Source organism: Propithecus coquereli, unplaced genomic scaffold (assembly GCF_000956105.1).
Source record: "Propithecus coquereli isolate 6110/MARCELLA unplaced genomic scaffold, Pcoq_1.0 Scaffold194, whole genome shotgun sequence".
Classification (NCBI taxonomy): domain Eukaryota; kingdom Metazoa; phylum Chordata; class Mammalia; order Primates; family Indriidae; genus Propithecus; species Propithecus coquereli.
In genome coordinates this window covers 985,357-997,280 of record NW_012144300.1, presented here as the reverse complement: position 1 = coordinate 997,280, position 11,924 = coordinate 985,357, and the positions used below count along the sequence as shown (strand labels likewise).

The 11,924-nt window shown below is 40.9% G+C and overlaps 1 protein-coding gene across 1 annotated transcript in view; it reads left to right on the top strand.

Moving 5' to 3' along the window:
* The window catches only part of RNF144B (ring finger protein 144B), a 93,002-nt gene extending 81,399 nt beyond the window's left edge, over positions 1 to 11,603 (top strand). Inside the window, exons 5-8 of the mRNA XM_012643260.1 lie at positions 3,248 to 3,452; positions 5,677 to 5,821; positions 9,192 to 9,281; positions 10,423 to 11,603. Coding sequence (XP_012498714.1) covers positions 3,248 to 3,452; positions 5,677 to 5,821; positions 9,192 to 9,281; positions 10,423 to 10,563 — 581 coding nt within the window. The 3' untranslated portion in view covers positions 10,564 to 11,603. The remainder of the gene's footprint in view (positions 1 to 3,247; positions 3,453 to 5,676; positions 5,822 to 9,191; positions 9,282 to 10,422) is intronic.
* Positions 11,604 to 11,924: the final 321 nt, after the last annotated feature.

The window sequence follows — 11,924 nt, the reverse complement described above, 5'->3', positions numbered from 1 at the left end:
TCTCGAACTCCTGTGCTCAAAGCGACCTCCTACCTCAGCTTCCCAAGTAGCTGGGACTACAGGCGCATACCCTCATGCCCACTAATTTTTATCTATTTTTTGTAGAGATGGGGGTTTCACTATGTTGCTCAGACTGGTCTTGAACTCCTGGCCTCAAGTGATTCTGCTTTGGCCTCCCAAAGTGCTAGAATTTCAGGCATGAGCCATTATACTCAGCCTCAAAACATATTTCAGATATACATATTTTTATAAGCATGGTTCATTTATATTCATGCAATCTACTTTTTTTCACTTAACAATATGTCTTAGAGGTGTTTTCATATTGTCACCTTGACTTATTTTTTCTGAAGCTGCATAGTGTTCAACTATATGGATGTATATTATTTGTCTGCTCACCTATGTAAAAACCTTATAGATCTGGCATAGTGTGTTAACTTTTTAAAAAAGTGCATACATTTTTATCATGGTACACAAGGTTTTCTACAGGATAATATACGTGGTTGTATATTTTGTTTCTATGTATGTACACACATTTCCATGTGCCTCACATTTAGAATGGTAAAATCATTGGTTTGGAAAACTTTTAAAGGTCACCTTGGACATGTTGCTTTAGTCCCTTTGATAAAATATCTGCCACATGGAAGGAACAGTCCTTGTTTGAATCGAGGACTTGCTCACTATTATGGGACAGACTTGACAGTTACAATCTTTCAGCTGCTAGGAACAGAATGCCTGATTAAAACAGAATGCAAGGGCATTTAATTACCTCACACACAGGAAGCCCAGAGGTAGGCTGTCCTGGGTTTGGTTAATTTAGCAGCTCAACTTTATGGAATCACTTAGGTTTCCCTCAGAGTTCCAAGACTATTGTGATGGTCCATGCATCATAACTCCATACAGCTGTGTTTGAAGGCGATGCAGACAGAATAGGGATTCTTCCTTGTGTATCAAGGAGGAGATCCTGTCCCAGAAGCCCCTTGGTGGACCTCCCCTTCTCTCCCATTGGCCAGAATTGTGTCACATGTTCAAGCCTTAGCTGTGTGGAATTCTGGGAAAGCATGCCTCTGGACTCTTCAGATTCTATAGCAATAGACAGGTGTTCTTAGTAAGGAAGGTTGAAAGGAGTGGGGAGAGATGTTGAATTGATACTCTATGGAGTTGGCTAGAGTGGCTAATGTCATTTTTGGATAACGAGTCAAAATCTATCCCTTGATAACTTCACTGTTGGTCATAGTTAAACTCTATAAGCCATTCCTAAACAGCAAGACTTCCAATGAAGGAACTACATAGAAAGCTGTAATGTCTCCCTTCTTCACCTTCCTCTATACTCCTTTGCATGATCCTTGTGTACTGTCATATTGGTGAAAAATACAGGAGATCCCTGTTTTCTGTGGCTTGGACTCTTCCGTTATTTTTGCATTGGACTTTGTGCCGTAGCTGCACTAAGGTTCTTTCTTTATAGCAACTCCTCACAGTCTATAATTGCTCCTTTATTTATTGTTTCTGCTTCCATTGTGCTACCACAGGTACCTGAAATAATAAACTGATAGAAACAAGTCACAACTTCTACCAAGTAGTTTGAATAGATTAGAGTTACAAGAACAAGTTGCATACTTGTATCTTTTTAAAGTGATTACTAGGGATGTTATAAAATTTAACAGTAATATGTACCTTAACTTTCCCTTACTTTTCCTTCTTTTTCATCAAATTTTTAAAAGACCTCTGATTTAGAAGGGATGGTAAGTACATATTTGATGTGGGAGTCCTTAGCTCTAAGTTACATACCATCCTTCATTTCTTTGGACTTAGGATTTGTGAAGCAGTTATAACATTTTGGAGGAAAATGTTAAATGATGTATAATAGAAATAAAAGGCCGAGACCTTGGATCTTATGTGCATCACCATCCCCTCGACATCCCAAAGTTTTAGGGGCTTTAGAAGGTCCATCTCTCTTTGGGTCTGAGCATCTGCAAATCATAGGATTGCCCCTTCTGATTATATTTGTTCAAGGGCCCATGATTTTTCAACCCTAACACCTAGAATTATTCGATAAGACCATATATTTATAGATGCTATTTCTAAACACAAACTTATAATGCGATAGATCCAATTATTTCATTTTCTAGTTGAGACAATTATGGAGATAATGTTTACTGGAACATTTCAGACTTTTCTCCCTGACACTGAATTTGTTAAATTATTAACTTTAAAACTAAACTCCTACTTAATATCTTCATTTCCTTTTTGTACCACCCTTTGGATTTGTTTGCTTCCTGTGTGTAAATTTCTAGGAATCACAAGCCCCAAGAGGTTTAAAACTAGAATCTTACCAGTTTAAAGATTTGCAAAAGAGAAAAAAACTCTACTCCTCAAATAACATAATTTTTCACATGGTATGTTTCCTTAAAAGTCATATTGTATGGAAAGAACATGAGGCCTATTGCTGAATAGAAAAGGGAAAACTTAGGAAGATTTATAAACACTTGAATAGGTATTTGTCCACCCTCCAACTCTATCTTCTTTCTTGTATGTCATATGGACCTAGCCAATGTGGTATGACTGGCTCTCATTTTATGGCCTGTGAAGGCCCCTACCTTTTCTTTTTAGAGCATGTGGGCCTTTTACAAATTACCCCTAATTAGCACATTAGTAGGCCAGAAGAATACTGAAACTGACAGGTAGTCTGACTTCTTGGCTAAGCCACAGCAGATACTCTTTGGTCCCTAAACTAATTTGATTCTTTCTTATTCTTTAATTTCCTGTGATACAATGGAAGAAACTTCCCTACCTATTTCTCAGTGCCCAAAAAGACAAAATCTTTTGTGAAAATACCTTTCCCCTCCAACTTTGGTTGGTTCTTCATGTTCAGTTTTCTTCCAAGGTAGCACCCAAATAATTGTAGAAAGTCCTTGAGATTTTTGCCCGTTTTGAGTGCTGAAAGGTGAGAAACATTTTAAAAGAGTTACAAGTTTTGGTTAGAAAGAACACTTCTCATCTGTTCATAAAGATGGCTGTAATCTTAATAGGTACATCCATTAGTACCTACTTTGAAAAATGCGGCAGGGCTGAGCAACCTCGTTGATGGCAGGTTTGGATCCATTATGAAGACTAATAGTAGAAACCATCACCCTTGGTTGTATTATATTTGCATAAATTTTAGTCTATAAAAGAGGATAAATGAAGGCAAGAAAGCCTCAAGCTTGGATCAAAGGCAGATGCCATCACGTTTTCTTTTTTTATGCTTTAGAAGTTCACCTGGACCCCCACCGGACATGGTGTCCTGTCGCAGACTGTCAGACAGTGTGCCCTGTTGCATCAAGTGACCCAGGACAGCCTGTGATGGTGGAATGCCCTTCTTGCCACCTGAAATTCTGCTCATGTTGCAAGGATGCTTGGCACGCAGATGTCTCCTGTAGAGACAGTCAGCCTATTGTCCTGCCAACAGAGCACAGGTAAGAAAGAAAACTTAGTCTTTGGCATTATTCACTAGTTTTCTTAGAAACTCAACATAGGTTGCTTGAAGAAGGAGTTATCTTGTGATGGTGTTTAGAGATTGATCATTTTCCTGCAGAACTTCCCTGAGAAATGTCTCAGAATTGGTAAGTTGCTAACAAAGAATAACTAAAAAAAGCATTTCTAAAAGGGATTTTAGTTATTTGCTTCAGGCGAATCTTCCAGATACTGCTATAGTTAGGTTTTGCATGAGTTTTGTGTTCTCTTTAGGTATAGAGGCACCGTGCTCCACTGATTCTCAGGAGGAAGTCATGGGTTGTCCTCAGCTATTTATTAGGTACTATGTCTGCCTACCATTGGTATATCTTGTTCTTGTTGCTTGCAAAGAGAGACAAATTATTTTCTTGCCTGACTAAATTGCCAGCTCGTGAGGTGTGCCAATCATATCAGAAAGAACACAGCAATAGAAACAACACTCCTGAAGTGGAGTACAATCTTAAATTCTTAGGTAATATAGGGAGAGAGATTCTCTCTTAATACGTTATGCTCTGAAAAGATGGTGCCAAGGTTGAGGTCTTGTTATGATGAGAAACAATTAAATCTGTACCTTTTAGTACAGAGGGTTTTTATGACAGTAGCAGGGCCCAGAGTGAGGGACCTCTGTGTTTGATCCCTTGCTTTGCTGGAGACGATGGCTGTTCTGCATCAGCAAGAACAAAATACCAGTGTTATGGTCCAGTTGGCTTAATCACCCAGTGCCTTCAGAGTGTGTAGAACCAGTCTTCAGGAATAGTAATGCTACTTGGCTGTGATGCTACGCTCGAATCTCAGAACAAACAAACGAAGAGGAAAAAAATCTAATGCACATGGCAAGCATGTGCCTCTTAGCCAGATTTAAACCAGTGCTGCCTACATTGTTGTGACCGTAGCAGTAAGTTCCCTGGGTATCACAGGGCAATGTGAAGAACTCAGAGGAGAGGAGGATTTGAGTGCTGATATTATCACTTGGTATCTGTGTGTCCTCATACCAGTCAGTCAGCCTCTGTGAGTCTGTTTCCCATTCTGAAAAAAGGGAAATTAAGATACAGATGGAGCATCCCTTATCTGAAATGTTTGGGACTAGAAATGTTTCAGATCTCAGATTTTTTCAGATTTTAGAATATGTGCCTTATACACTTACCAGTTGAGCATCCCTAATGTGAAAACCCAAAATCTAAAATGCTCCAATGAGCATTTTTTGGAACTTCATATCAGAGCTTAAAAAGTTTTGGATTTTGGACCATTTGGGATTTTGGATTTTCAAATCAGGGATGCTCAACCTGTGGTAAGTGTCTCACCACTATATAAAGTTATTGTTGGCACCAAATCCCATCATACATTTGACAACACTTTGTGAATTGGGTATCTCTGTGTGCTGGGTGGTGGTTTAGAGGAACAGTGGCTAAAGTGTAATCCAGTGCTATATGTCACCTGTCCTTCCCTCCCACTCCAACTTGTGTGGCTTCTCCTTTTCTGTGCCCCTTTGGGCAGTGAGCCTGTACTGGTCTATTCATGTGTTTGGAGAAGATATTTCAATGGTATTTTAAAGTATCGATTATTGAGGTTCCCTTCTCCATTTGCTTAATGAACAGACCATTAGATAGATCTGCAGGCCCCATCCCCAGGGCCGCGGACCCGTACCAGTCTGTGACCTGTTAGGAATGGGCCTCATAGCAGGAGGTAAGCGACAGGGGAAGGAGCAAAGCTTCATGTGTATTTGCAGGTGCTCCCCATCACCTCCTGAGCTCCACCTGTCCCCACCCCATCCCCTGGGTCCATGGAAAGATTGTCTTCCATGAAACCGGTCCCTGGTGCTAAAAAGATTGGGGACCGCTGAGATAGATCATCTATGCCTGGTTTGGATCCTGAGCTAGTTCCTCTGTTGTATAGCTGACTCCTTGCATTTCTTATTGAAACAATGTGTGCTCAGAGAATGAAATATTAATTTGGCAAAATAATGAGTTAAATCAACTGTGGAAACTGTAATCATATAATTCACTCAAAGCCAAAATAAATAAAGATTCCTTCTTGTTTGACTTATCTGCACATCTAATAATCTGTGTCTCTCCTATTTTACCCACACCCTGTTCTTTGGAAGTGAATTAAGCATCGACATTAAGAGTTCATTACCTAACTGTCAGGAGCCCTGGGAATTCAGCTGATGACCATCCATTTTGTTTCTAGGGCCCTCTTTGGGACAGATGCAGAAGCCCCCATCAAGCAATGCCCAGTTTGCCGGGTATACATAGAACGCAACGAAGGCTGTGCCCAGATGATGTGCAAGAACTGCAAGCACACGTTTTGCTGGTACTGTCTGCAGAACCTGGACGTAAGTTCCACCGGGGAGAGTTTCGTTGTCTGTTCTTTATTCTGTATCTGAACCTCAGCCAGTATCGTACAGGGTTTCCTTTTAAAATATTGAGGCTATTTTTGTCCTACAGAAGGAATTTATTTTTCTTACTGAGACTTCCTAAGCCTGCTACTTTAGCTAGCTCTCAAACCTCCTTTGATTACCTTAGGTTCATCACCTTAGCTTTAAAGGCAAGCTTTTGTTTTAGGGGCATTTCCTGTTTTTTGGGCGTGGTCTTACTCTATTATGTAAATGATTATTAGTGTCTTAGTTTTTATATTGCTGTCATAACAAATTGCTACAAACTTAATGTCTTAAAACAATGCAAACTGATTATCTTACAGTTCTACACATTAGAAGTCTGACATAGGTCTTGCTGGGTTAAAATCAAGGTGTGGGCAGGGCTACATTCCTTTCTTGAGGCTCTAGAGGAGATTCGGTTTTCTTGCCTTGTCTACCTTTTGGAGGCTGCCTGCTTTCCTTGGCTTGTGGTTCCCTTTCTCCATTGTCAAAGCCAGCAACATCACATCTCTCAGGCCCTTCTTCTATAGTCATTGCTCCCTCTGACCACAGCTAGGAAAGGTTCTCAGCCTTTAAGGGCCTATGTGATTAGATTGGGCCTATCTGGATAACATAAGATAATCTTCCCCATCTCAACATCCTTAATTTAATCACACTTGCAAAGTCCTTTTTGTCACATGAGGGTAACATATTCACATGTTCTAGGGATTAGGTGGTGGACATCTTTGGGGGCCAATTATTCTGCCTACCACTAAGTAGGTTGTTTTTTTCTTTTTGAATTTAAAGGAGAAAAACTGTTCAAATCAATGGTGTCTCTTAACTAAATCGCTCATTCATTGGCATGACAGTGGCATTGCTTCTGTTTTGTCAAGTGCTCTCTTTCCAAATCAAGGGGCCTGGCCTAGTTATTATTTTCCCTCACCATTCATGAAGCAAGTCTTTTCAAATTTAGGTGCAGTTTCATTCAGCCCTGTGCCCGGGACAGTGGTAACCTCAGAGTTAAAATGTGATCTGAAGGATTGCTGAGGTCATACTCCAATTCTGGTCTTTTAAAGTTTGGCGTAGCATAAGTTGTTTATAGATATTCCTTATTTTGGCAGCTTGGACCTATAAAATCTGTCCATATCAGCGTAATCCCTCAGTCATGGTTGAGTTGCCATTCTTTTCTCAGCTCTTCATTTTTGTTGCTTGGTTTGCTTTAATTCGATTTGTGTAGTGCTTTAGTATCAGACACACTGCGTGAGTGAGTATGACGTTAACATGTGATGTCTTTTGGCCACCACATGCCTGATTTTTAACTAGAAATTAGATAAGTTAAGGTTAAGATGACATGCACAAACAGGACTCTTAATCAGCTTGATCTTAGTATTTTCAGAAGTATAAATTAGGGAGCGGAAAATGGATATTTTAGACTCTAGACATTCAGCAGTGCAGGTTGAAAGAAATGGTTTTCATTTTTTTAAAACATTGATTTATTACAGCCCATTGAATTCCAATTATAATTGATATTTAAGACCTAACATAATTCAAAACGAGCGACATTCTGGATGAGGATTTAACTGTACACAACACATGCATTACACATGAAAATGAAATAATTTTTGTTTTCCTTCATGTTTAACCACAATATTTAATTGGGTTCATATCCACGAGGAGGCTGAGGCCCTTAGGTTCTCTTTAGGAGGCCAGAGTATAAAGGAATAAATATGTGCACCAGATCTCCATCCTTTGGCTGAAGCATGTCTGGGGCATGGTGTTGCAAAGCACACACTGTTCTGTCACTTGTGCTGTTCTGGTGCTTGAGATGAAATGGCACAGATGTTAAACGGCTGGAGACACAGACTTCAAATGTTGAAACATCTTTTTCTGGTCACTGTTTTTTGAGATCCCATTTTCTCTGTGTTAGCCAGGGGGCATTGGCTTGTTGGTAATGACGTTTTTCTCTAGGCAAGTGATGTTCTACGTCAGATGGTGCTGTTGATCTCTGTTTATAGGAAAGTTTGAGAGCATGGGGCTGGCAGTGTGGTGATTATCTAAAATCCAAGCCTGAGACAGACACCAAATAGAGGGATTTTTGAGTGTTGTTGAGGTGTTGAGTTTGTTCCTGCCTTGATCATCCCTGCAGTTTCGGAGGACGAGGTATTCTTAATCGTCTGCCTTGGAATCCTGTTCCCATCTCTAGCCTCAGAGACTTGTTCCTTTGACTTATCTCTTCTCTGTCCTGTGACTTCAACTTCCACTTTCTGCATATTTATGCATTCACCTGTGTCCCATTTAAAAATGAGTAAACGTTTTTTCAAACCTACATCTTTTCCTTACTACCCCATTTATTTCTCTCCTTCCTTTAGAAGCCAAGCTTCAGAAAAGCCTAATCACCTCTTGCTGTTGATGTTTTCTATCTCCCAATCACTGCAATGTGCTCCGATTACCACATAGTCAAACTCTGACCGAATTCTTCCCAGGTTTAGAGTGATTTCTTATCAGTAAAATCCAGTGGATACTTCCATCCGCATCTTATCTAGATTCTCCACTCCATTCAACATCTCACCACCTCCATTTCAGTGATACTATCTCTGCTGGTTTCTCTTCTACCTTTCTGGCCACACCTCAGTTCCCTTTCCAGGCTCTTCCTTGACTCCTTCTTAAATGTTTGTGTCCTCTTTGCTTTGCTTCTCAGTCTACACTTCTCCCTGGGTAATCTCATTCTACTCTATGGTTTCTTCCACCCCATGTGCACGAATGCCCAAGTCTTTTTCCCAAAGTCCAGATCTATGTAATGAGCTGCCTTTCAAACAGTACTGCTTGGATGACTCAACTATTTCTCAAGTTCAACATGTTCAGACTTAACATCTTCCCAACAAAATCCTTTTCTATGTTGACATTTGTCTCAAAGCCACTGCCTTGCTTCTACCCATCAGCTTTCCCCTCATCTGTGATTTCTTCTCCCTGTTTCTTTATCTAGTTAGTTGCCTTTTTAATGTCTCATGACCATAACTTCCTCTTCTCCATCTGTCCTCAGTCACTGGCACTTTGCCTCTCCTGGTTTGACACACACACCTTCCACAGCCTCACTCGCGGTCTTCCATTCCACAGTGCCTCTGCCAGAGCCACCTTTCCAAGATAATTGGTCAGGTCATTACTCCCTTTTTTAGAATCAATCAAGAGTCTCATTGATTATGATGTTTTCACTCAGTGACTGGCAAAACTACTCAGATATTCTAAAGATTATGGGCTTGGAATTCCTAGGGAGAGTCATTAATATCACCAGAGAGAGACTTCGCTTCCTCTAGGTGATCTGATTACTGAAACCTCTCTCTTTGTTTTTCAGAATGACATTTTCCTCAGACATTATGACAAAGGGCCATGCAGGAATAAACTCGGCCACTCAAGAGCGTCAGTGATGTGGAACCGAACACAGGTACCCTGACCTTAAAGGGAGCATGACAAACCAGAATTGTGATCGCTTAAAGAGCCCACCTCTTCATGCTTCCCACTCTATTCCCTACTGATCCAGCCAGCCTGGAAGGTTCTGGGGGAGGGCTAGGGAAAAGTAATGGGGCAATGACGCAAAGTTAATTCATGAGCACAGTCTCCTTGAGGACAAGTTTGGGGGGCAGGGGCACCAGTGCAGCCAAGCCATTAAGAGTGACCTGCAGAATGCAGGCAGATGTTCTTTCCTCTTGAGAAACGTTCCTAAAGCCCTTTAAGGCATATTAGCTATCAAAGGCAGTGCTCTAAAATCCAGTGAGCCCCTGCTGGGGCTTGGATGCTCTGTATATGCCATTGTGTGTTTATGTGGCAGGTTCAAAGGGAGTCATGGTTTATTTTTAATAGTGCTTTATATTTATTAAAGGCTGTGTTCTTTTTGAGGGACTCAATGCTAATATCTTAGTAATCATAATTACCACGCTATGAGACAGTTGAGGAAACTAGGGTAGAGAGAGAGCCAACACCAACAATTCATAATTATCGTGGGCTTGCGACAGCTTCTGTTAGCATTTGGTTTATTCTCAGCCTTGATTTAGTCCTTGGTGTCTCCCTGGTTTGTGTGCAGTTCAGATCATTGCTGGGCACTGGCTAAAAGGTCCCACAAATGTAATTGTTTTCTGTGCCTGAGATGGTGTCTTAGTCATTCTGGCTACTATACCAAGTTACCATAAAGAAGGAGATTAAACAATAGAAATTTATTTCTCACAGTCTGGAGGCTGAGAAATCCGAGTTCTGGGTGTCAGCATGGTCAGGTTCTGGCTCTCTTCCTCGTCCTGAGATGGCCATTTTCTTCTGCGTCTTCGCATCGTGGAGAGTCTAGAGATAGGAAGCGAGTTCTCTGACAGCTCTTCTTCCAGAAGCACTAATCCCATCATGAGGGTCCTGCCCACATAATCTAATTAACTTCCAAAAACCCCATCTCCAAATGCCATCACTTTGGGGATTCAGGGTTTTAACAAATGAATTCAGGGGCAACGTAAACATTGGTTCATAGTAGGTGGTATAGTTGGAATAAGTATACATATAGAAAGATTTAACTGCTGAAGTACGGTTTTCTTCTAAATTTCCAGGTGGTGGGGATTCTTGTAGGCTTGGGCATCATTGCCTTGGTGACTTCACCCTTGTTACTCCTGGCCTCCCCGTGTATAATCTGTTGTGTCTGCAAGTCTTGTCGGGGCAAGAAGAAAAAGCACGACCCATCTACAACCTAAAGATCTCTGTGTTCACGTGCCACAGATGTCTGAGTTACATGAGACAGCGCAGTGATAAAGCCCCACTTAGTGATCTTGCCTCCTTCTCCTTGCCAAACTTTGGAAGTGCCTCTGTGTCCAGACTTCAAACCTGCCTGCCAGCCTCCGGTGTCAGAAAAGGCCAAGTCCTGGGTGCGAGTGTTCCTGTGTAACAAGAACCCAGCTCTGCGGTCCAGGCTGTGTCTATGGAGCACGTCGGGAGCTTTCGGGTTGCTTGGGAGGAACTAACACATCATCATTTTATCATCCAAAGGATCCCACTGGACTGTCAACTTCCTGCCAAATTCAAGGAACCTGAGTGAACATTTGATGTAATAAATGTGTTGTCATGGTTGGCAACATACAAGATAACTGAGAAGCTAGAGTCTGTTCTGTGTTGATTTGGCCACCATGAGAAACACGGGAGAAACCCAGTGTAGGAGGGGAAGCATAAGACTGCAAAAGGAGAAATTCTCAGAGCTGTAAAGTAGGCTGCTTATCTTAGGAGTCGATAGGGTGGTTGTGCCTCTGCCAGCTACTGGGTGTGCTGTTCCCGATGTTCCCACAATGACTTGGCAGAAACACAATAGGTTTCTCCTTGTGTGATCTCAGCTTCAAGCAGGAGAAACTGCTGTGCAGAGGGAGTTGTCCCTTCCCAGTAGAAGGGTTGCAGCTTGTTAAACAATAGAGTCTGATATAGGGTCTCTCCCTTGGCAAGTAAAATTTTCTAAGGTGTCCGCATCATCTCTTACAGCTGGTAGCTGTGGTCTGCAAGACTGTTTCATATAAAAGAGTGCTAGAGGTTCAAAACCTTCATTATAGATAACAGGGACCATTCTTGGGCTCTGTGTTCACACACCCAATAGATTTGAAATTGGACCTAAGAGTACGTGTCTAGGGTTAATATTAAAGTCCATAGGTACGTCTAAAATCCAGATGACTTACAGTACCTAGAATTTCTATCCATTGGGCGTGCATGGATATACCCAATAGTATACACAAAATAAAGATTTACTGAAAAGTCTTCTATGACTAAAATGGTTTATCATAAATCACCTTAAAGATTTTTTGCATATTATATATGTGAATTTTGGTTATAAGTTCATAACTTACCCAAGGGTATAGACTCATAAACATAACTCTTTTAAACCAATACTTACTGATATCATGCCATCTCTGTTTGTAAAAACACTAATTGATACTCAAGTTATTTACATGTTTTCAAACAATTCAGAGCAGCTCTGTTCTCGGAATAATTTATTATTGCTCTTTCAGCAACTGTTAGGACAATTTGAATACTGTCTATGTGTACAAGGCACTGATAAAACAGCAACAAAAATATG